The following is a 26,415-nucleotide window of genomic DNA, read 5'->3' on the forward strand; positions in this document are numbered from 1 at the left end:
AACCAGGGGTTTTTCCTTCCTCTGGGGGTCTCATGACCATTAACCATCTGCAGCAGCAAAAGGCATTCTTCCAGTTTTCATTTCAGATGAAGACAAGGGTAAAAGTTGACAGGGAACTCATCTGGTTTGGGTGCATTCCTCGCAAGTAGGCTAAAGCTCAGTCATGCAGAAAGGGGAGAGAGTAGGACTGTGGGCCTAAGAGAGAGCTGAAAAAAATAGTCAGTGTGGTTTAGCCACACCCATCTCAACATGTAATCAATATAATAATTGTTAATGAGATCATTTACATTATTTTTTCTTGCCAAGTCTTTGACATCTGGAATGTATTTTAAACTTACAGTGCATTTCAATTTGGACTGGACATATTTCAAGTGCTCAATGGCCATATGTGGCTAGTGGCTGCCTTTTTTGGACAGTGCAAGTTTAGTGTATTGGTTATATGAGGGGAAGAGTGGCTGATAGGACTGTCAAATAAAGTTCAAGCCTTTATTTCGGGGGCCTTGAATGCAAAGCTGAGATATTTGTAGATAAGTAGACTGGCCAAGGGGTGGCACAGAAGAATCTGAGTGTAAGAGTGATATGGTGGGAGTTATCAGGAAGACTAATCTAGACTGGGCAGAGGAAACCCGGGATGGAGTACAGGGAAACCAGTTTGGGGACTATAGAGCAGTCGAGGTGAAGAAAAGAATGACCAAGGAGAGCGGCAGTGGAAAAGGAATAAAGGGGCTGGAAGCAAGAGACAGTCTGAAGGCAGAATCTACCAGAGACTGGGAGTTCAATGGTGGAACAGAGGAAACATTCATACAAGGCACCTGATAAATTCTCAAAAAATAGTGCAGGAAAAAGAAAAAAAAAAAACTGGGTAGTCATTAGTGCTGAGGAGGACAGGAGAGGAAGAAAAAGCACTCTGGTAGGCTCTGAAGCTTCATGGGAGAACAGGAATTTGAGCTGCACCTTTGAAGTTAAAGACCGTGAGCACATGCCCTCAAGAAGCTGGTGGCTCTATCAGAAGGTGAGGTTTTCGCAGAAGAACCAGAGGATTGCATAGTGGGGTGTATCAACAAACCCCCAAAGGAACAGTACTGATGTGATTTGGCTAATGTAGGACACAGCACTGGACCAGGAATGAAGTGACCTAAGTTCAAGTCCAGATCTGCTGCTGAATTGCCATGTGGTTTCAGGGAAGTCATTTTACTTTTCCTCACTTAAGATTCTTCATCGAAAGTGAGGGGTTGGACCAAACCACTTGCAAGCAGCCCTTTTAGTCTGATTCCCTGAGTCTAATAGAGTAAATGCTTAAAGGAGTGTCCTAAAATTTTCTGATGTAAAACTTAACATCTTGGATGTCCATCTATACTGACTTCATATTTCAGTTAACACTGACGTCTGAGCTCCCTCTAGGTAAATGCTGAAGACAAGAGACCAATAAATGAAGACATACCCAATAATGAATTTACCAAATAGATCAATGCATTTGAAAGCACAAAGATTTAAAATCGTTTGTAAAGGGGAAAGCCATTTTTATTTCACTCCAAGATGAAAGCAAGTTTATCATAATTACTGAGCAACTTTGAAAAGAACACAGGAATTCTTAAGCCTCTGTTCAATGTAGAACAAGGTCTTATGTAATAAATACAAAAACATTAACATTCTTTTGAATTTAAATAAGGTAATGTTTCCCCCCCCCCCCATTTCTATGAGTTCATTAGGCAAAAAATCTTTGACCATCCCTGGTTTCTGTCTTTTTGTCTCCCCCTGATTTTGTAGTGTTTTAAAATTCAGGGTGTGTAGCTCTAGCAATAAACTAATCATCTGTGAAAGATGGATGGATGTTTGTAGCTTTCTTAAATCAATAATATAGATGGCTTTTCTAAACCATTAGAGGGAAGTGAAAAAAATAATTCATTTCTGCCACTCTGGGCAGAAGAGGTAAAGGTTCCTGCAAGGCGAGCAAAGACCCCGCCCAGGCTTTGAGGACTCCAGATTAGTGCTCGGATTTCTTCCCTGGCTGTTGTCTTCCTCGGCCCCTGCTCAGCCTGTGGGCTTCAGAAGGTGGTCCTGCCCTGGAAATCCAAGCTCTTGAAAACCAAAGTGAGGTGGGGGAACCTACAGTTGTAATTGGCTTTAGGCAACACCTGTGTTTAAAAGTGTCAATTGAACCACATTTTCCATTTACCTAAGGAGTTTGCTATTTAAGGAACCTTTCATCAATCCTCCTGTAGCCAAAGAACTCTTTGATAATGCAAATATCTCCCAGTGGATAGGTTTTTACAAGCAAGGATTTCTAAATCTTGGGTTCCCTTGAAGGGGGGCAAAGAAACTCCTGACCCTGAAACTCTCCAGCTAACATTATTTTGAGGGTTAATTAACAAGCCAGTGAACTGGACAAACTGGCTTTGTCCAAGGTCATCTGTGTTATTAAACTTAGAAGAAAAAAAAATAAGAGAGGCCCAAGCCCCACCCTTGAGTACTCAAGAGATGTTAGGAACAATTAAGGAGGACCTGATAATGCGGCATCATCTTCTTCAAGGAGATTAGGTTTATCTGAATGCTATTTGTTTATCTGTTGCTGGGCTCTGACAGAAGGTGAGCCGGTGCCTTGACAATTGGGGCTGGCTAGGAAGGGGATTGAGTCAGGGCCCAGGAGAAAGAGTTGATGGAAAAGAGCTCTGAAAGTGGGATGGCCCTCCTGAGCAGTCCCACCATGAGGCAAAGCAAAAGGGCTGGGCCTTTATTCTACGCATTGACCAGTCACTGGATGCGTGCTGCAGAGGAGAGAAGACCTGCTATTGGGTGAGGTGGCAATCTTAGGCTGAAGGTAATTCCAGGAGAGCAACTCCGCTGAGAGCTTCAGTTGCCCACTTTCCCAATAGCTGGGGGAATGAGTACCTCAGTCCTAAATGGTGATTTTGGCAGCCCACCAGCATCCACTGGAGGAACTAACCCAGCTGCACTGGGTAGCCCCAGCACAGGGTCCCCATCTGTTCCAGGGGGCCCAGTTTGAAAGTCAAAACCAAGTAGTGAGAGATATTACATTGATCCTAACCAGATAGCAACTAGGACCTGTTCTGGGTCAGCAGTGTCTTCTAAGAGGGAAAAATACAGGGATCAGGATCTGGTGATTGACAAGAAAAGAAGGCAAAGGCTCCACTCCTGGATGGACTCTGGGGAGACCAAGCAGGCTACAGGATAAGCAATCAAGGCCAAAACAAGTACCAATATGGGGCGGGGGCCGTGCAATTCAAGGTACTGCAGGCACACTCCTGCCCTCCAAATAGTGTTGGGTTTAGTGTAGACAATGCAGAAAGACACAGGACTTCACCAGGGTCATGACCAATCACAAGATCCCAGAACTAGGGTGAGTCCTTACTTCCAATCCTAAGGAGTAGAGACTGCTTCTACGTCAACTTTAACACATAACTGGAAGGTCTGGGGGTCTTGCATGTGGGATTCATGAGTCGATGGAGTTTCCAGAACTGATGAAACTAAGGCAGCCTTTGTCATCCAATCTAAGTATTTGCTTCAACATCTCTTGAGCAAGGTAGAATTTGGCCATAATTCAGGCATCACCTGTGTTACATCAGCAATTAATTTAAAAATCAAAGTTTAAAACTATAAAAAGGACTATGAAATGTAATTAATATAAGTAACTGCATGATTCCACACCATATACTTCCACAGCCATCTCACTCACTATTCAAGAGGCAGAGAGAACTCTCCACTCTGCAAGTTCAACTTCACATTTGCCCAGTAACCTTGCTTCTCTACCACCCATCTGAGATGCATAGTTTGGGAGTGTCACTCTCTTATGTTTCTTTGCTCCATGCATAGCATTCATTCCCTTTGTTGACACTGGACAACAGAGCTGCTGGACTGTCCTTGCTTTTGGCCCCTTTTTCCTCAGTTCTCCTTGGCTTCTGCTCTTTATCAAATGATATTAACTAGACCTTTCCATAAGAGTTCCTAAAATTCACAAAATTCTTAGAATACATGTAGACCTAACTTTCAAAAAAAAAAAGAAAGAAAGAAGGGAAGAGAAGGAACTCAATACATCAAAATGAAAATTTTATCTTCCCCATTTGTCTCTCAGGTACAGAGGGTTAAGTTGACCATACTTTTCCCTTCAAATAACATAATCATTGGGTCATTCAAAGCCCCCTCATTTTAGTTATTCATTTTATCCCCTCCTCCCACTTTCTCTCAACTCACCATAGGCAACCATGCTGATGTATGTTTATAGGTTTTCTAATGGCTAATGTTTGGTGTGTATGTATTTTAATTCTGCAAGTAGTATCATGTATACATATCATTAATTTCTTAGTTGTTTCTCTTAACACCATGATTCTAAGATCCACACATGCTGCTCTGTGTACCTTTACACTCTTGCTCCTAACTGCTGACCTATTAGGTAGGTGTACATTTTAGCACTCCCTCACTCAGTAGTGGACACTCAGGTTGCCTTCAATACCCCTTGATGCCACAAGGCTGTGAAGAAAATCCTTGTGCAAGTTTCCTTAAGTATCAGTGTGCAAATCTCTCTGGGATATATACAGGAGTAGAACTGCAGCGTTATTGAGACAATTGTTCACATTGCTAAGAGCTTCTGGCTTCATGGAAAGAATCACAGAAGCATCCATCAGAGAAGGGATCACCTTCAAAGGGAGTACATTCAAATGGTTATTAACAAATCATGGGCCACGTGAACATTTAAATACAGGAGACAGGCACTTGAATGCTTAATAACTGCTGCCCACTGTGACGAATCAGAAAGGAATACACAATATCTCTAAAATAAAAATATAAGTCAGTGGGGAAAACAGTTTGGGATTCATAGAAGCACGTTCTCCACATCACTTCATGAGAATACTTCTGTTGTGAAAAGCTTGGTGCACCTGTCTCACCCCACCTCTCCCCATTCTCTGACCCCCAGGCCTCTTTCTTGTCCCAGCCACACCCATAAAGCTACCTCCTGTTCGCTCAGTGCCTCTTTTATGGTAGGAACTCTATTTTCACTCTAATCACTGCTGCCTTTCCTGCTCTGAAGCATCAACATCAACTCTACAGAATTTCATCTTGCACCAGGGCTGTTCTGTAGTCACCGGGGACAGCCAGTGCATGATCTACAGCTTCTCTCACTTCTGTCCAACCTTTGCTCCTCATCCCTCATCCCTACATCGATCAAAAACTCAGGCACCCTCCCTGGTCAAATCTGAGCCACACTGTTCTCCGGGGAGCCACACTGTGTTCCTTTTTTGGAGGAGGAGGGTGCCTGATGAGAGGCTCCAGCTTCTGGGCTCCATTTACATGAATAAACAGCTCTGAAAGGTTCAGTTGAAGCTTTTGTGTAAACACTCTCCAAAATATGTTCTGCACTGCATTATCCCCAGCAATAAAGATTCTGGAATCAGAATTTGGCTGTCAGTTTTATTGATGTTGCATGGGGTACAGTAGAATACAGCTTTCTCTTCTGGAAATTTATTGACTTGGCAGTGCAGAGAGCAATAAAACTGTGTTTTTAATCAGTAAGCCAAGAAGACATGATTCCAGAAGAAATATAGGAAGGAAACATGCCATCATAAGAAGATTTCTCCCCCTACAGTCCCTGTTCTTCTCGGATGCCCTGTTAAATAAGTTTGGGTACTGAAGGATGTACTTGGTGGGACTGTCTTCAGGAATAAAATCAGAGGAGCAAGTTTGGATTACTTGTTCTAGGTTATAGCATCTCTAAGAGATAGTTGAGTGAAAGCATTTTTCTTCAATGAAATTTCTTTGCATTAGCCCTAGAGAGAAACTGCTGGTAAGCTGCTTTGCAGGAGGAATAGCAAGAGTGTGACATGACTCTTCTCAAGAGAAACAAGGTTCCACTTCATGTCCCTTCACCTTGCTCACTGAGAGAGAGTGAGTGACCTGGTATATACCCGAAGGAAACGAAAGCACTATCTCTAAGAGACATCTGCATCCCATGTTCATTGCAGCATTACTCATAATAGCCAAGATAAGGAAACAGCCTAAAGTCACTTGACAGATGAATGGATGGAGAAAATTTGGTATATATATATATATATATATATATACACGACAGAATATTTTTCAGATGTAAGAAGAAGAAAATTTGCCATTTGCAACAACCTGGATGAAAGTGGAGGGCATTATGCTAAGTGAAATAAGCCAGAGAAAGACAAATACTATATGGTATCATTTCTCTGTGGAACCTCAGAAAAAGCCAATTTCTCAGAAATAGAGAATAGAATGGCGGTTGCCAGTGGCTGGGGGTAAGGGAAAATGGGGAGATACAGGTCAAAGGGTACAAACCTTCACTTATAAGAAGAATAGGATCTGAGGATCTAATGTACAACATGGTGGCTATAGTTAAGAATTTTGCATTGTATATTTGAAAGTTGCTGAGTAGATCTTGAGCACGCTTACCACAAAAAAAAGAAGTTAACTACTTGAGGTGACAGATGTGTCAATTATCTTGATATTGATAATCATTCCACAATGTAGGTATACATCTAATCATCATGTTGTACACTTTAAATATATACAATTATATTTGTCAATTATCCCTCAGTAAAGTTGGGGAAAAAATTTAAAAAGAGGGAGAGTGGGTTAGGAATCATATACTTCAGGCCAGTATTGCACAGTAAAGAACATTTGGAGACTGTCTGCTTGGTCATGTTACCTTGTCCAGGTTACTTAATCTCTTGTGATCAAGTTTCTTCTGCTATCGAAGGGAAATACCCACCTCACACCATTGTTGAGTGGATAAAATAAGGTTACAGGTGGGTGGGCATAGTTCACACAGCACGTTACAAGCATGTTACAAGTCCCTCCTGGGACTGTAAGACATCTCACTGATGTGAATATGCTCATCATGGCGGAGGTGCTCTCCCCCAGCAGCTAAGCCAGTCTCTGCTGCATAGACACACGAAAAACAAGGCAGCATCTCCCACTTCTATTCTCCATATTCTTGATATTCACGTCCCTCCTGAAATGTCCTGGTCCACTCCCCTCTTCTCTTCCAGTCCTTGAGCCAAATCCTTGAATCATTGTACATGCTTGATAAATACTGGTTGAACATTCATCTACGCCTTGCAGATGCTTTCTCCTGAGTTATCTTAACCCCAGTTTCCTTTATCATCCTATTCTGGTTTTGCTCTTGCTGAGTAGTCACTCTTTGCTCAACTTTTATGTAACGCATAACTTTTATCTCAGTTCAAGAACACTCAGATTGTTCTTCTGGATATAAGTAAGTGCCTGAAGGAATCTCTATAGATACTCCCCGCAAATGGCATGAGATGCCCGTTTGATTTAACCATAGGAGCAAAGTGGTCTGGTTGGGATAATATTAAAATAGGCTGCCTGGGGAAGGTGGTAAAGATCAAAATAGGAACATGTTCTTAGTCAATCTTCCCTTCTCTTGCCTGCCTGGTTTTCAATTGTATTTTCACCATCTATTTCTCCACTCTACCCAAGATAGCTTCTTTTCCATGCTCCCAACAAGCCTATAAGTCCACTCTAAAACTGTGTGTTAACTATTTACTTGGTGCCAAGCCCTATCCTTTATACAGGTTATCTTGATTAATCATCATAACAACCCTGTGAAATAGAAATTATTATTTCAATTTTATAGATGAAGAAATTGAAACAGAGGACTTAAATAATATGCTCAGGGTCCTATAGCCAGGTAGTAGGAGAGTGGGGATTTGAACCTGGTTGGGTCTGATCCCAAAGTTCACTATCTTAAAAACAAAATTGCACACTCTTTGATAAAGACCAAGAATGAGTCATGGCACCTCTCTTTATTGATATAAGTTAGAACTTTCAACCTGAATCTAGCTATTTGGAACTCTGTAGTCACACACACACATTTTATTCATGAATTTAAAAGGCACCCAATCTTAAATCTTAAGCTCTTGGCTCTCCTTTTTTCTTTTCTAGATCACTCACCTATCTCCCTATCAAAGTAATCCCATCTCAAGCCTTCAGAGGACTTAATGAGGTCATAAAAATGTAAGTAAGATACTGCATATCAAAAGACATTTATAATTGGAATAAATTTTTCCCTCAGAGAACACATAGTTGAAAGGGGATAATTTTTCTAGGAGAGAAACTGTGTTTAGGAAACCCTAGTATTTTTATCTTTAAAGTACAAATAATACCCAGGGACCTTTGAAGAAAAGGTATGATTTTCAAGGGTTATTAAAATCCAGATAATTAACCTTGCTTCAGTGAACTGAATGTCTTTTGATAAATGATGATAAATTACTCAAGTAGAAAAGAAGATAGATTTCAGTCATAAAAACTCTCCCTTTGCTACAGCAGCTATTCCCTCATGTCACATTTTTAGATAACACCTACATAGAAGAAAATGTGTTGAAAGTTTACTGTGCCTCAGAAGATTATCTTTGTATCTAAAATATAAGTGTATCACAAAAACACAGTATCTATAGCCATATTGATAAAAGTCATTTATCAAAATTGTAAAGCAGCCTGATAATGCAATGTGATCTCGTATTTGTGTAAAATGTAACTTCAATCCTATATCCCTGTGTCAGCTTCTAGGACACAAGATCCCATACATGGAAAGAGAACTTTCAAAGGAGTCCAGTATTCTAGCATCCTCCTTAATGTTAGTCTGAGTCAAAGGACCTCAGAGGCCATTTAGTTCCCAGAGAGCATCTTAACAATCCTCTGGGCTTTGCAAGCAGATTTGCATCTCTAAAGAAGATGCTGCATCATCAGTCCTAGTTCCTTGGGGAACCTCTGGTTGCTCTTTAGGGTATAAGCAAGCAATGAGGATATTAAAAATAATTCATTAAGAATTAGTGCATATTATAGGAAATACACTGCAGGTTACGTAAATGTCAGTTTGCTTGAGGCTAACCCTTACTCTTCTGCTCTCAAGTTTAAATGTTGAGTTTTGATAGCTTTTAATATATTAAGACCTCCCAGTGAGAAAAGCAGCCACAGTTAAATAAGTGAACCATTAGGTAGGAATAAGATGAATCAGCCTAGGAACTATCCATCACTGTGTTGTTCATAAAAGACCTTAACTGCCTTAGGCTCAGCCTTCCTGTGGGCTAAAGCTCTCATCAAGTCTGAAGCCTTCAGTGAATGTAAACATTAGATTTTGCGACTTCTTTCTCAGCTGGCAGCAAATGGTAGCTTATGCTGGGATTTTAGGGTAACATTGACATTACCTACATGCTTGGCGGTGGTAAATATAGGGCAAAGTTGGTTCCTTTACTTTTGTGTCTTTTTTAAAAAAAAAATCAGTTCATTCACTTATCTATTCATTCATTTATACCCTACGTGCCAGGCTACATGAAGCCACCAGCGATTTAGAAGTGAATAGGACATACTCCTTGTCCTCAATGTGCTAATGAAGTGAAGAAAATGGTCGAATAAACAGACAGTTACAACACAAGAAGGACACTTCGTGTAGGAGTTGACCACTTTGCAATTGCATCAGAACAGGATTTGGGGAAAGGGGTAAAGAGTTAAGAAACAATGAATCCTAACCCAAATTAAAACCTCACTAGAGTGATGGAGTTGAGAACCCAGACATTCTGATCCTGGCCCTGAATCTTCCCATGAGCATTATTTGCCTCTCCTCTCAGAGCTTTAATTCCAAAAGCTGTAAAACAAGGGAATCTGACTGGATTTTCCCAAAGGACGTGTCCACTTCTAACAATCTGTGACTCTGAGTCATAGATAAATAAGAAAAAGAACCTGTCACATCAACAGGGAATACTGAAACTTGCATTTCAACTGCATCTGGGTTGCAGGTGCCAATTCGTGTTCCTAAAGACGGGGGTGGGGGTGGGGGAAGGATGGGCGTGTTAGCACTTTATGATGTGAGGACAACTTAAGGCTTCCCTGTTCTTTTTTAAAAGGACACACTGGAGCCCCCAGTTGTTGGGTTGTACACACAGCTTATTATTATGCAGACACAGTCATTTCTTTCATGTTTCTTCTTCTTTTTTTTTTTTCTCTCTCCCCTAGTGAAATCTCTCAGAGTGATTCCCTGGAAAAGATAGAAGCTAATGCCTTTGACAATCTCCTCAATTTGTCTGAAATGTAAGCATCAGCTAACAGATAGTTTATTGCTGTACACTATTACCCTCGCTTGCTGGAGCCCACTCAGTATTTGTATTCAAGCATCCAATGCTAGGAATCCAAGAGGAAAAGACCACAGCAATTACTAGGTCTGGGCAGGCACTAATTTCTCTCACTGCAGTGGCCTGAAGGTTGCCATGGTGACAACTGCTTCTCCCTGGGAGCTCTATAAACTCTGAAACATCACAACACGAAGTTGGAAATTAAAATTGACATTGTGGAGTCCTGCCAAGGAGCTCTTACCTTATGGAAGGGAGGGTATGGAGTTCTTGGGGTGGTGGGAAAATTTGGAAAGGAGCTTAGAGATCATGAATTAGTTCACTGGGGACTGTTTGGGCATATTCGTCTGTTTAGTAAATGGTTCTTGGAAACCTACCATGTAAAAGTGTTTGGCATGTGTATGTTGGATTTGTTGTTATTATTGTGATGTTTTTGAACTGAGTCCTAAAAATAATCCTTTCCAAATTATCATTTTCCTCCAATTTACAAAAAAGAGGGGATAGAAGACTGGCTCTATTCAGTTTTCAGATGATAAACCTGTGGCCCAAAGAGGTTAACTGACTTGCCTGATGTCACACAGCAAGTTAGTGCCAGAGTTGGGACTAGAAATCAGGTCATGTGACTCCTAAACCAGACTTCTTACTACTTCCTTGTTTGGCCCAAACCTGACCTTCTACAAACCACATCTGCAGAAGAGTTTCAAAAGTTAAGGAAGCGAGAAAGATGTTAGCAACAAACATATTTTGAGCACTTGTGCTTGGCCTTTATTTCCTCTAGGTTGTGTCATTTAATTCTCACAGCTGCCCTGCAAAGTGGGGTAATTATCTCTTTTGTTCATGGGAAGGAATGGGGGCTCAGAATGGTCAGTAACTTGACCAATGTGGCACCTTAGACAATGGCAGGGCTGGAATTCAACCCCAGCCTATCTTCAAAGCTTGTGTATTCTCCACTATACCACAAGGCCTCCCTATGAATGGTCCAAATAGAAATTATCTAAAGAGAATAATTAATTAATAAATATGTGGGTACACATATCCAACCAAAGGTAAAATGCTACTGGAATACAGAGGAGGTAAAATATAAATCTCCCCCAGGAAATGATGGTGTAACCAGAGACGTAAGACTAACTCACCAAACAGTTATGGGGAAATCCGAAATAATGGGTGTTTAAGTGCAAAAGGTATAGTCTGGACTTTGCTGTGAAGTAGAATTTCAAGAGGGGAGTGGGGAGGGGGGAAGGTCATTTCCATTACAGGTGACAGTCCTATCCCAGACCTGGAAATCTGAAAAACTGCAGTTTTAACAGACTTCCCAAGCAATGTTGAAGCAGAGCAGCTTGAGATAAATAAAGCTGTTCGTGATGCACAGCAACATTTATTAATAGATAAAGTATCAATTTATCAATACAGAAAGAAAAATAAAGTGCTCTAAGGGAAAGTTTATGGACTTTTCCCAAAGAAGGCCCTAAGACTAGAATGTTAGCTTCCCACAAGCCCTCTTTGTCTTGTTCACAGCTGTATCTCCAGCACCTAGAAAAATGCCTGGTATGTGTAGGTGCTCAATAAATGTTTGTTGACTGAATGAACGTATGGATGAGTGGTCAGACCCCAAAAGAGTCTTAAGAAATAAAAGTTCTTTCCATCCTACCCACATAATGTCTTAGGTGGCCCATGATTGCTTGACTCAGTTGTTGTAAAAATAATTACAACAAAACGTCACTCACCTCTTAAGAATCAAAGGGACAGAAAGGACGGAAATAGGCACCAATAGTGGGTAACTTTAGAAGGTAGAATGCACACTAGACTCAGAGTCAGAAAACCCGAGTTCACCTCCAAGTGCTGCAACTTCTCAGCTCTGTGACTAGAGACAAATCATTCAACTTCCTGATTTCATCAACTAGAATAGTCATTGTTAACACTGGTGGAGGCCTTACTGCGATCGAGACACACACATTTACTGCTCAAAAACTACACTATGAGGAAACCAAGCTTTAAGTGATGTATCCAAGGTCATACAATTAGTAAAACCAGCATGTAAAACCAAGCTGACTCCAGAGTCCGTCCACCTAACCAATATACTAGATTTTCTCTACAGAACAAGAGTAATTATCATTTCCTTAGGTGGTTGCTGCATGGATTAAAAAAGCCAAAGGCATGTACTACCTTTTATTGAATCCAGAGTAGACAGAACCCAGTAAATGTGGCTGCTTCTCAAAGTCACTGGGGAACTAGGGAGAAGAGCAATAACGCCACTGTGGTATTATGGCTGTACTTTTATATTTTGCAAAGCCCTGCCTTGTACGTTATCTCTACCTATTATGTTACTCACTACCTGCCAACCTGTGAGTTGGGAAGAGCGCTATTATCATTCTAATTTCACAGGAGGGAGCATTAGCTCTGGGAAGTTAGGAGGCTTGGCATCATCACGCAACCAATTATCCATAGAATGGACAAAAAAATCCCCCAAACCCAAGCCCCCGGCCTCCGCCCTGGGCTTTTACAAAGACTGAGTGCCCATCTGGATAACTGGTCAGTGTGACTGCCAGCACACTACAAAGAAGACCAGTTTGCCTACAAGGACAAGTAGCCAATTGGTTCATTTCTCCTGGGAACGGAATCTGCCATCACCCCCAGTGTGCTTGCTCCATGGTGGGGCACGACCTAGCTGGCCAGGGGCCCAGGATGGTGGTGCTTCCTCAGGGGGTGCAAGGGGGAATGGAACAGACTGCCAGCTATGATGCTTACACCTAGCTCAGCAAGAGGCTGAAAGCAGAACTTCCTGGCAATAGCCAACTAGCTCTCACCATTCCGTTTCTACCCCCAGGGTCCCTGGAGCTCCCCTCAAGCACAGGAAAGTCACTTGATTTTGTTGATGCCACTTTCAGCCAGCATCCTCTGGTGACCATGACCTTGTGCATTCCAAACGAAACACATCTATTAAACTGCTGCCTGTTTTTCCATTTCTCTTTACAGACTGATCCAGAACACTAAAAATCTGGTGTACATTGAGCCTGGAGCATTTACAAATCTCCCCCGGTTAAAATACCTGTGAGGAATTTTCATTTTTAAGCAATTGGGGAGGGGAACATGGGCATCTGATGAAAACCTAAACAATTAAAAGGTTGGAGAGAATTTTTAAACCACATACTTAGCATTATCTGCATGTCTGTCTTCAGCCCTCTGATTAAAATTTAATCAGCATTTCTTATCAGCTACCACGCTGGGTGCTTTCAAATACACGTAAGTGGTTCCCAACATTTTCTCCATCCCAAACATCCAAGAAGACTATCACCCCTTTGCAATGATTTTCAAAGTGCTGGTGGGCATGGAACAGGGAGGTCAGGACACTTTAAAAGGGTAAATCGGAATCTCTAAGGTGAGGTGGCGAGGTAGAGAGAGCATAGGTGAAAGTGGAAGAGGCAATTCTGATTTGATCCCCATCCCTGGTTGAAAATTATTGATCTCCTTTCTCTCATGTGTTCATTCATTCGTTAAGTGAAAACTTTTAAAGTATTACTTTGAGGTAGGCACTGTGCCATATAAACGAGATCATTATTTTCTATTTCCCATTAAAACTTATTAAGTCCACTAGTTAGAACTATAAGTACCACCGTAGCCCAGCAGATTCATTGCCTTGCCAGCAAAACCGGAATTCCTGAAACTTGATACAAATCTATAAATTAATCACCATGGATCTTCTCATATATCAAGTAATCACTTATTCACACAGAAAAAAATGAACCTTTAACCCTCTAACACAGATGTCCATTCTCTCTTCTTCCTGATGAATTAAATTTCATAAAATCTCTAGAGGATGCAAAGTCCACAACCCCTACCAGCTGAAAAAAAAAAAAAAGAGGAGGAGGGGCAGACATCTCTCTAGTGTTCCACAACATCCAAGCAGTCCTGCCCTCGGGGATGGGCACGCGTGTAGCTCCTTCGGCAGCTCTAACACTGGATGATGATTCCTAACCCAAGTGTTCTGCTTTTCCAGCCCTCCGAGGGGTCTATGGGACACATAAGTATCCGCAGCATCAACTACTTTGGAAAAACATAAGAAAATCCCAGAACCAAATCTGACCACTGCAGCCCCTTGTTATCGAAGAATCATTGTCTTCATTAAATAGCATTTCACCCCTAAAAAGCAATATTCTCCCAACCCTGGTACACGTTGCAGTCCAAGCCCACACTGCCTTCACCAGCCACAGACAGGGCAAGGATTCTGTGTGATCTGGGGTAACGTGTAAGGAAGAGAACCAGAGTGAGCCAAAAGAGAAAGATGGCTTCCTTTCATTGTCACCACAGTGCCGGGCAGTTCATTTCAGTTGTCCAGTGACCATGGCTGGTGAATTTAAAACACGATTGGGGGAGATCCAGATGCCTGGATTCCTTTCCCATTCCTGTGTAATAAAATATCCTTCAATTTAACCTATCGCTGAAGCCTCTCTCCTCTTTGAAGGCTAAATAAAAGGTGGGAGGAAAAGAAGAGGAGTCCTGAGTAGCTCCAATAACCCAAAGAATGTTTAATGATCTCAGTGAGATACAAGGAAGAACTCCCTGAATCGCAAGGTAGCTAAATAAAGGGAGATTTTTAATAATGAGGAAATGGGTTTCTCACATGGAGATTAATCCTCCTGAAGTGTTTGAGTTAAAACCTGTTCTAAAGTAGTGAGATGCTTTCTGGAACCATCAAGAGCACGGAGTAAACTAGTTAGCAAAAGGAAATGGAATGAAATACAATACGAAAATGCAATTGATGCAATAGGAAAAAGACAGGCTGGAAATATTTACAGACGTAAATGAAAAAGACTTAAAAGTTTAGTCCCATCCCCTAGATCTCTAAATAGGAGTCATTAGAGTAACTACTCCCACAGTGTTAGGGCCTTTTAAATTCTGATGATCTTCAGCAGCTAGAAGTGTTACTGATAAAGCCAAACTCCATATTTTTAAATTTAATGTGAAAATAGTATTACAAAGTGCCTTTCTACTGTTTTTATCTTTATTCCTTAATAACAATCACTTTTACTCACTCTGCCCACATTCCCACCCTGCCCCAAACCACAGGAGCATCTGTAACACAGGCATCCGAAAGCTTCCAGATGTTACGAAGATCTTCTCCTCTGAATTTAATTTCATTCTGTAAGTACCAGGCTGATTGCTATGCATAACAGTTTCCTATTTGCATCTGAAATTTGGAAAGTAAATATTTCTCATTTCATTCCTCAAGGGAAATTTGTGATAACTTACACATAACCACCGTACCAGGAAATGCTTTTCAAGGGATGAATAATGAATCCATAACACTGTGAGTAAACTCGCAGATTCACACTCTGCCATACAGCTCCTGCCATTCCCACTTCTAGCTTGAGGTGGGCTCTTTCTCATCTTTTACCATGTTCCTAACTCTCTGGTGACATTCTTTCTGACCTAAAATGCCAAGGGTGAGAGGAGTTGTGTGGGATGGCAGCTAGGTCACATGTTCACATGACAACCAACCAACCCATTAAGTTCAAAATTAATCAAATGGGCCCTGAGGATTTACAGTGACCAAATTTCCAACTGATGAAATTGTTCACTACATCAGTGGACTGCTTTGAAGCTAAGAAGAGACAGCCCGGAGGGGAGTCGCTGCCCTGGTTAAAAGAGAGTACAGAAATTTCAAGTTTCAACTGAGAAGAGTTTGAAAGGATATTCTCCAAGTAGGTAGAGTAGTTGATCAATGGACCCTGCTCTATCTCTCTCTCATTTTTCACCTTTCCCTTAGAACCTGCTCACTTTGCTTCTGAAGGAACACCATCGATGCCCATTCCCTAAATCCTTTAATACTTGAAAATAATGTCTTTTTATCTGGCAGTCACTTATCAGGTTATCAGGCCCACAGGCCTATCCCTTTCACGCTCTTTCCTAAGGCCTTGCTACTAAAAGTATGGTCCATGGACAAGCTTCTACAGCATCTTCTGAGAGCTGGTTAGAAATGCAGACTCTCAGGCCCATCCCAGACCTACTGACTCAGAATCTGCATTTTCATAAGATTCCAAGTGATTCACATGCACGTTAAAGTTCAAGGGGCGTCATACTAAGATAACCCAACTCATTCTCTTCACTGGACACCTGCCTGACTTCCTTCCCCTGGGATCCCTGCCATCTTTACATGGGGCACCTTCCTTTGCCCCACCATTCAGAAGCAGCATCCTGGGCACCATGTCTCATTTATGTCCAAAGCCCAGTGACAAGTGTTCAACCCGCTCCCCACATCCACTTCCTCTCACTCATTCTGCTTAGGTTACAGTCCGTGGCAGGATCTGTGATGAGGCCATAAATGAGCTTAAATGTCCTTAAAGAAAGAGAGAGCGTGCATTGGGTTACCCTGAGAGGAGGAGGTAGTCATGAAACAAGAGGAGTGACCATCTCAGAGGACTCTCTTCTATACAGTGGATTCTAGAAATTGGTATCAACGGTACACTGCATTTGAATAGTACTTTTACTTTGTGTAGGTGTAATTCAACACACACAAGTGTCATGTTACAAAGCTGTGGCCAATACAGCATTGACTCAGAGTGTTGCAATCAAAAGAATACAGAGCAGCAACCAAAAACAGGTTCAAAATAACTCAAATTCTTAACTGGAAACTCTTGAACACCAGAAACGAGACTAGACCCTAGAAAAACTTCTCTACAGTCTTTCTACTCCTCCACTTCCCTCATGTACTGTAGCTCTTCCAGCTGTTTAGAAAGTGTTTCTGACTCACCATTGTATACGGATCTGGAACTACTCATTCATCATGTCCCCTGTCAGAAACAGGGCATTTACAGAGCAAACACTGAGTGGGGAGGTACCTCACGCCTTAGGATTTGGGGTCTTTCCACGTCTTTATTGAGGACACAAAAGACATATAAGATCCATGTCTTTGAGAAGCTCATAATCTCAATGGGGGAAAACATGAAAGAAGGAAAGAATAATACAAGCCACTAGACATTCACTGTGAGTGTGTGGTACACAGAAATGAGAAGTATTGGAGAAGTCCTCTTGGTCTGGAGAATCAGAGAGGCTGCAGACTTGAGTTAGACCTTGTAGAATCAGTAACATTTGTATGAGTAAAAGTGATAAAAGCAGCTAATATTTATATAGCACTGACACTGTTTTAAAGTACTTTTTTAAACTCATTTTAGTCTCGCAGCAACCCTATGAGGTAGGAACTATCAGGCCCGCTTTTAGATGAGGAAACCAAGGCATTGAGAATTTAAGTAATTTGGCCAAGGTCAAGCTTTAGACTCAGACAGTCTTGGCTCCAGAGTCATGGTCTTACCCATTTTGTGATACCATATACCGAGAAAAGGGGAATGAATATTCCAAGTGAACATGAGCAAAAGCATGGCTGTAGGAAGGAGGAAAATGGGATGAGGCATTCTTATTGGGAGTAAACATCCTGCTTAAGAAATGGAAAATACATTTAGATAAATGGCAGGGGTGGAGGAGACACTGGATTGCAGAGGGTTTTACATGCAGGGGTAAGGGGCTAAAGGCTTAGAAATAACCCTGAAAAAAGTATTAAGAAGAAACCACTCAGTAGAGTAGACTTTAATTCAAAGATAACAAATATCCAATACTCCCTTTGATTTTCACCTAAATCTAAAAATAAGCAGGAACCAATAGGTACTCCTCCCAGATACATGCACAGCAATGGGGGTGGAGCGGAATAAGAATGAAAGAGCAGAAGATGTGGAAGAAGACCAATAAGAAAATGAATGTTGAGATAACCCATAGGGGTCTATGAGCTCACAAGATGGGGCCACCCCACCGAAGCCAAGGGACAACTAAAGATTTCTTCTCACACATCACATTTCAGCATCGGTACACAAGAGCTGCACAGTGGTTTTATTAGGGGCCATTAACTTATTTTAGTTATAATTTTAAGAAGAACAGTGCCTACCAGCAGCATAACTGCCCCACCTCTGAAGTTAATGAGGATTGCAGCTCCATCTCTCCCAGAGAGCCCGCGGGGGCATTGTGCTTCCACCCCCTCCTCACTCTCGGCCCTTCATCTGGAAGGAAGTGATTAGTCATTTGCTTGGCACTTGTTCTCAGCTGAACAGGCCCTTCTGTAAGTGAAGGATCATGTGGAGTACCCCATTGGAAAAGGGTATTACATTCAAAGAGGAAAGCCTTATTTCCTCAGCTATAAAGTTCAACTCTCTAATTAGAAAATAATGAAAGCAAGCCTTCTCTTTTCATTATTAGTAGTATTTGAGATTTTGGTTTTCATGGAACCTTTCCTGTCCTCCCCCCACCCAGATGTTTAGCAACTGTGAGCTCATTTAATGAAAACAAAACACTTCACTTGATGCTGGAGAAGCTCAGTGGGGCTAATGCTAAAGCTATGCATTATGCTTTTATGTCCCTTTATAGCCAATGTGGCTTTCCATTAAATCCCCTCAAGAGGCTACCTTGAAATGTTCCCCCCTGAATGAGCAGGGTTTGGCTGCACCACCTTTCAAATATTCTAGATGACTTATCACACCAGTCTCAAAAAGGAGTCAACCCTGATTCACGTCTGAACTCCACACACAGAAGGAAAGATCACAGCAATTAATTCTCTAAGACCCTTCGGAGAAGGGTGACCTGGCAAAGGATGACAAGACTCCAAGCTACACCTGTGACAAGCCGCAGTGGAGAATTAAGGACAAGTGGAGAACAGTGGACAAGCTGCTATTGGCCAGTGAAGTAGAAAGCCTGGCTTCCAGTCCTGGCTCTGAGTCTAACCAGCTTTAGTCAAGTCACACCACGGCAACATGCCTCTGTCTCTGTCTCTCCAGTGGGATTATTAATACCTCCCTGTGTAAATTCAGTTACATTGTGTCAACTACACCGTACCACCACTTAAAAGCTCATATTCAGCAAGCCAGTTATTTCAGACCATCATGAAAACATCGTGTGTCATCATCTCTTTTTAAACATTTTTTATTTTGAAAATTTTAACTGACAAATGGAATCCATTTGTCTTTCCACTAACAAGTGGAAAGAACTGCACTTTGAGCAGCCCTGTACACCTTACCTAGTTTCACCTACTATTAACAGCTTACCACACCCACTCCATCTCTAGATAGCTAAGTGTATATAACACATTTCCCTCTTGCCAAACCATCCAAAAGAAGTTTATAGACATCATGACACTTCCTACCTAAATTCTTCAGCATGTATCTCCTTAAACAGAAACATTCTACATTACAACACCGTTACACCTAAGAAAATCAACATGGATTTAATGACATCATCCAACCTACAGTCTATATTCAAATGAAAATGTCTTTTATAGATTTTTTTAAAGTCAGAATTCAAAGTTTATACATTGCATTTTTACTGTTATGCCCCTTAGTCCTCCCAACCTTACCTCCCATCCCCCCCTCCTGAGAACTGCCCCCCTGCCTTCCTCTGTTCTATATGACACTAATTCCTTTGAGGGCCCAGGTCAGTTGTCTGGACTCATCTGACTGCACTGTCCTGATTAGATTCAGGTCAACATTTCTGCAAGAATACTGCAAAGGGGAGGTTATACGTCTCCCACTGCATCAAACCAGGAGGCCCATTGTGTCATGTTGTGCCACTCCTTGGCCATCGGGTTAAGGTGGTGATTGCCAGACCTCTTCATTGTAAGGGCACATTTTTCCCTTTGTCATAAATAAGTAAACCATTGTGGGATACTCTGAGTTCATGTGACTATCCAGTTGGCCAACAACCTTCCACCCAATGGTTTCAGCATCTGTTCATTATTCAGTTATTATATAGAGAGCTACAAAATGATAGTTTTAAATGTATCACTCCTCTACATTTATTAGCCAGCCCTCTTCTATATAAAAGAGGTTTCCTTCTTTTCCCTTTTCCTCTCTTTCTCTCTTGCTCTCTCTTTTTTTTTAACATCTTTTTTGGAGTATAATTGCTTTACAATGGTGTGTTAGTTTCTGCTTTATAACAAAGTGAATCAGCTATACATATACATATATCACCACCTCTCCTCCCTCTTGCGTCTCCCTCCCACCCTCCCTATCCCACCCCTCTAGGTGGTCATAAAGCACGGAGCTGATCTCCCTGTGCTATGCGGCTGCTTCCCACTAGCTATCTATTTTATATTTGGTAGTATATATAAGTCCATGCCACTCTCTCACTTCGTCCCAGCTTACCCTTCCCCCTCCCCATGTCCTCAAATCCATTCTCTACATCTGCGTCTTTATTCCTGTCCTGCCCCTAGGTTCTTCAGAACCTTTTTTTTTTTTTTAGACTCCATATAGATGTGTTAGCATATGGTGTTTGTTTTTCTCTTTCTGACTTACTTCACTCTGTACGACAGACTCGAGGTCCATCCACCTCACTACAAATAACTCAATTTTGTTTCTTTTTATGGCTGAGTAATATTCCATTGTATATATGTGCCACATCTTCTTTATCCATTCATCTGTTGATGGACACTTAGGTTGCTTCCATGTCTTGGCTATTGTAAATAGTGCTGCAATGAACATTGTGGTACGTGACTCTTTTTGAATTATGGTTTTCTCAGGGTATGTGCCCAGTAGTGGGATTGCTGGGTTATATGGTAGTTCTATTTTTAGTTTTTTAAGGAACCTCCATACTGTTCTCCATAGGGTCTTGCTCTCTTTTTAAGCATCACTATGAAACATGAATTTTTCAAAAATTTTATTCAATATATTATACTGCATTGCTGTCATCATTATTTTAGATAACCTGTCACCGTTTTATTGTTGCATGTGGTAAGTTGACATGAACTTGGCTGTGGTGGAGGGAAACATAAAAACTCAGTACTGCTGAAAAGCAAGAGGCATGCTCATATCAAAGAAAGGAATCCCTTGCTATAGAGACTGTGAGCCCCACAGAAATGGGGGAATTCTGATGAACATCCAAAAGTAGGGTCATGGCAGCATATAGTAGTGACCAGAGACAGTTATCCATACAATGACTTCCAGGGCATCCACTAAAGAAGTGTCTTCATACATGAGGAATCATTCAGATATAAAAGGACTTCAGCAAAGTACTTCATGTAGAAAGTGGTGATGGATAGGATAGGATCCCTCAGGTGATGGATAGGATAGGATCCCTCTTCTTTAGGATGGTGCTTATATAGTCATTTGATAAAAATTTGCTTATAGATATACTACCAGGGCATATTTTCTAAAATAGTATGCTTTCCCCTTCAGTAACAAATATTCCTAATTCTGCAAGGTCTGACTCAAGTCTCAGCTCCACCATGCAGCCTCTCTGACTTCTCCAACCCAAGAGGACTTCTCCAAGACTTCTCATTTCTGTGTACCACACATGCTCACAAGGAATGTCTACTGGCTTGTATTATTCTTTCATTACTTCATGTTTTCACCAATTGAGATTATGAGCCTCTCAAAGACATGGATCTTATATGTCTTCTGTAAAGACATGGGAAGACCCCAGATCCTAAGGCGTGAGGTACCTCCCCATTCAATGGGGTCACTTTTTGAGACCCCGAGGATCTGTAAACCTAAATTAGGCTTTCTTCTTTGAAATCATCCAAAAACTAGGTGGCTACATGATCAAGTGGGAACTATGGCAGAATGTCTAAGACTGCTAATATAACCCCAGAAACACTTTTAAAGCCCCAGGAATATTTGGAGTTTGCTATAAGGCAGTATTCAGAATTAGAGTGTCATCTGTGATTAAGTTCTAAAGCCCAAATCTTATTTTGAATTAAAAGGTGCCATTCTCTCTGTTTGAGTCAAAATTTCTGACATTTGAATAGAGAATGTAGACAATGCTTTAAAGTAAGGTACAGCTATTGTAATAGAGGAGAGAGAAAAATTCATTTCTATGCCTGTGACAGCATCCTCAAAGCAAAGGAAGCCCTCCTCACTTAATTCTGACACCACGATGTTTTAGAAAAAAGCTATCTGAAGTGACTCTCCAGATGTTTTAAAGGGCATTTAAAGCATTGTGCAGCCCTGACAGCATGAGGTTTCCCACTCACATCTGTAATTTCTCCAAAGTAAAGAAGCCACTCTTTTAATCAAAACAAGGCAGCACATTCTATTGTCTGCAAATGTTAAGAACAGAGCCAAAGAGCAGTAGCTGAAAAGGAAATGGTGAGCCATTTTCTTTGGAAAGTTGGAAGAAGCAGAACCCAGGCTATAAAAAAAATTTTTTTTTAAGACATAAAAAATGTCCAAATACAAAAATGTCAATGGTGCCAACATAGACCAAAGGTGGTTGAGGGCCCCCATTGAATGAGTACATTCGGGGCAGCCCAGGCCACTGAATTGACCTGCTCTACCCAGGAGAAGAAAGGCCCCTACCTCAATAGAGGAGAATGACAGTTCAATTAAACAGGTCACTGCATTTCATGACATGCTGTCCAGAGCATGGAAAGGGAGATCCTTCTCTCTGTTCTGGCCAGAGAGCTGGAAGCCACTGTTAAGTATAAGAAGAAGAATAATCATAGGAGCAACACATTAAGCATTTACTTTGTTCCAGAACCTATTTCTAAGTACTCAGTGTATGTTTACTGTTTTAATCCTTACAACAGCCTTTTGAGGTCAAGACTATTATTATCATCTTTGTTTTCAGATTACCAAATTGAGACACAGATAAGTTAAGTAAATTGCCCAAAGTAACTCAGTTCATAGGCAGTAGAGCCGGGATCCAAGCCCAGGCAGTTGGGTTCAGGGCTTGCAGACTTAACTGCGAGGCTGCACTTAGAGCAATGGCATTGTAAGCCCCACCAAAAAAGCCAAGTATAAAATCCTAATATGTATCAAAAGTAGGATCAGGGTATCACACACCAGTGATGAGGAATGGGCATCCAGACAAGTGCTGGCAGCTTTGCTTTGCTAAAAGCACGGTAGGGGCTACTTTTTCTACACATGTAGTTCCACCACTAAGAAGGTAGAGAAAGCAGTAAGGGGACCAGACTCTGGACTCAATTCTGTCCAGCAGACCATCTGATGTGCACTATGGAAATAATGAGAGCTGCACCATCCTATGATATACCCTAGGGCAAGGTCCCAAAGTGGCATGCCCAAAGCTCACTGGGAGAGCTTGTTATAAAAGTGCATTTTCCTGGATACCACGGCCAGGTTCTGATTCCGTAGGTCTGCAGTGCACGTGGTCAGTAGGTCTGCATCTGCATTTGTGGCCAGCAGCTCCAGATGATTCCTATTCAGTGGATGGAGGAGAATGATTTGACAAACACTGGCCTAGACTCTAAGAAATCCAGTTTCAAAGAAGTCCAGAGAAAAGACAGGTATGATTTCTTCATCTAAAAGAGATTACTCTAAAGGAATTCAATCCCCAAAATGACAAGAGACTGCCAAAGAACAATATTCTAAGTGTAAAATAAAAAGAGAATTCTAGTGGGATTGTGTGAAAGTTGTGTGTAATTCCACAAGACAACAGAGATAAACCAAATACCAATCCCCTCGGATTCTACAATATAAATGGGGACGGGAAACTATTGAAAAACGGCATCCAATAATCCATTACAGAATATAGTTAAGAGCTCATGTGTGAAGCTGTAAACTCAGAAGAATTCCAGAAGAAAGCCCACGAGAGCAGGGGAAGTCAGACAAGGCTCTTCCTCCCGTGGAAGGGCAAGGCCACCGCTCCACCCAGCCTGTTGACTGGACTCGTGTTAGGTAGCAAGCATTATGAGAGATCTGGGGGTTTAACAAAACGAATTAAATATGCTCCCCTGCTCTCTTTGAACTCAGTTATTTTATAATCTCTATATTTTCTGAATTTCAGTGTTCAAGTGTCAAGCTTCAACACTGAGTCCCAACTATACTTATTTATATGCTGGTTTGTCTCAGGTGTGTTGATGGAAAGAGACCCCCCCCCCCAAACACAAACACACACTATATACATACATATTACACACATCCACACTACACACATCCACATACAATGAAATTAAATCCCACGCTTGTTTTATTTAACAAAGGCTAGAGAAACCTCGTGGACGGCAGCCACCTGGAGGAGCAGGTGGAGACCGTGTCTAAACTGTTTCTCACGTCACCCGCAACCTGCCCCTGACATGGGCGTGCAGCTGCCAACAACCCGGTAAAGGGAAGCTAGCACCGGGCCAGATGCGGCGGCTTAATTTTATATCATACCACAGCCCTTTCTCACTTGAGTCTCATAGCATTGTTCATAAAGAACTTACACAAATATTTCTATTTGAGACTGTGGCTTTCAAACTTGCTTGGCCATGATTTACAGTGAGAAATTCATCTTATATATAACCATTTGTTCATCCAATTCATTTAACATATATTTACTGTAATCCTCCCAGGCGCCAGGCACTGTTCTACATGCAGGGGATTCTGCAATGAACAGCACAGTTTGAATCCTTGCTCTCATAAAGGTTACATTCTACTGGGGAGACAGACAACAATATAATCATGCGTCAGATGCTAATAAAGCAAATCAGAGAAGGGAGACAGAGAATGCTGGAATGCTGGGGGCGCAGTTTAAGTAGGGTGGCCAGGAAAGCCCACACCGAGAACGTGACCTCAAACATAGCTCTACAGGAGGAGGAAGAGGGGCCGTGTGGCTATCTCAGGGAAGAAGAGTCAAATCACCCAGCAAAACTGATGTGCTGGATGTAGCCCCAGTCACAGTGTGTTCTGGTCTCATTTCCACCTATTGTGAACTTTAGACAAGTCACTTTCTTCTCTGAGCTTCTTTCCTTCTGTGTCAAATGAAGGGTTGCTGCTTGCTCCTCTCCAAGCTCTTTTCTGCCTCTAACGTTTCCCAGCATCTGTGTTCTAAGGAGTCTCCTATGTCTTGTTCTGGGCAGACTTATACGTATATATGTATACATATACTTACATGTACATAACATTCAAAAATGGTGGAACAAAACTTCAGAAAGAGTACTACCCCGATGACATGCAACATACTCTAACATTTTCCATTTTGTTCCATTCTGTTCTATTTCATTTTTTTTAAGGCTGACTGTACCCAACTAAATTGATTTCACTATCCACTAATGGGTCTTAAAAACTGTTTACAGACATTGAAATCTTGGTTGTGGAACAAAATGTGGCATCAGCAAAACCACAGACTCATCCAAGAAAGAGAAACACTCACTCAGTACTGGAGCCTTCTTCTGCCCTCAGCTTTCGGCGACCCAGAAAGCCCATATGCCCAGACAGGCCTGTAGAACCAGAGACAAGACTTGAGTGTTAGACAGCTGTAGCCTCACATTCCAGTTCTGCCGCTGTTTTCTCTGACATTAAGCAAGCTACACAGCAACGTGAAGGCTTAGGTTTCTGACCAGAGCAATGGAAGTGACGATGAGGATTAAATCATAAATATGTAGAATGGTTGATCAATATCTGGCACTTAATAAACACTTAACAAATTAGTGGTGGTGCTGGTGGTAGAGGTGGAAGCCAACTAGAGCAAGAAAACAGTCTTATCTCAGCAGGCCCTGAGGATCTAAAATGTTAGAGAAACAGAGCTAGATATTGTAAATGCCAGTAATTATCTTAGTAATACATGTCACAGAAGGAAGAATGTGTGATTCCCAACTGTGTTTCTTTCGCTCCTAAAACCTCTCTCCTCCCTCCTTAGAAAACTATATGGAAATGGATTTGAAGAAATACAAAGTCATGCATTCAATGGGACAACGCTGATTTCCCTGTAAGTATGTGCTTATTTCCCCAGCTCATGAATAAAAATGAAATATTACTCTGGCTACCAGATCACATTCAATCTTCAGCAACTAACTCAGGACAAAAATAAACTTTCAAGTGGCTGGTCCTCAGTGTGGCACGCATGTTACTAGGCAACTGGCTGGCTGGAAACCGCAGAGCACCCTGATATCGAAGATAGATGCAGCCTGGATACATTGAAGTTGACAGTTTGCTGAAATATTCAACACCCTACTTTAGGCTCCTCCATCTCACAGCCTCCCTCTCTAGTCCCCTCGCTCGGGTCGATGGTGTGTTAGAGGCAGCGTGATTTCAGTGAAGAAATTCTTCCTCCCGGCCCCACTGCAGAGAAATCGGATAATGCCATTTACCAGCCTAATCAGCCACAACAGGCCCACACGGAAGCCCATCTCCCTACCGCTGCAGGCTGGCGGGGGGATGTGGTGCGGGGGGAGTAAGGAGCTCATGTTCCACGAGGTGAGGGAGCCCTGCGTTTTCACCACATCCTACCCCAGTCCCCAGTGTTAATAACCTTCAACTTTAGAGAAGCATCCCTACTGCTTCCTTCACTGTTCTCAACCTGTCTTTCTTTCTATGGCTCCTTTTCT

The 26,415-nt window shown here is 41.7% G+C and overlaps 1 protein-coding gene across 3 annotated transcripts in view; it reads left to right on the top strand.

Annotated features, from left to right (window-relative positions):
• The window catches only part of LHCGR (luteinizing hormone/choriogonadotropin receptor), a 64,658-nt gene that overhangs the window by 10,765 nt on the left and 27,478 nt on the right, over positions 1–26,415 (top strand). For 2 of the 3 annotated variants that reach the window (XM_036873562.1, XM_036873564.1), the window contains exons 2-7: positions 7,942–8,013; positions 10,009–10,083; positions 13,095–13,169; positions 15,186–15,260; positions 15,349–15,426; positions 25,728–25,796. In XM_036873562.1, coding sequence (XP_036729457.1) covers positions 7,942–8,013; positions 10,009–10,083; positions 13,095–13,169; positions 15,186–15,260; positions 15,349–15,426; positions 25,728–25,796 — 444 coding nt within the window. The remainder of the gene's footprint in view (positions 1–7,941; positions 8,014–10,008; positions 10,084–13,094; positions 13,170–15,185; positions 15,261–15,348; positions 15,427–25,727; positions 25,797–26,415) is intronic. The other variant, XM_036873563.1, reaches the window with a different exon arrangement.

Source organism: Balaenoptera musculus, chromosome 13, assembly GCF_009873245.2.
Source record: "Balaenoptera musculus isolate JJ_BM4_2016_0621 chromosome 13, mBalMus1.pri.v3, whole genome shotgun sequence".
NCBI lineage: Eukaryota > Metazoa > Chordata > Mammalia > Artiodactyla > Balaenopteridae > Balaenoptera > Balaenoptera musculus.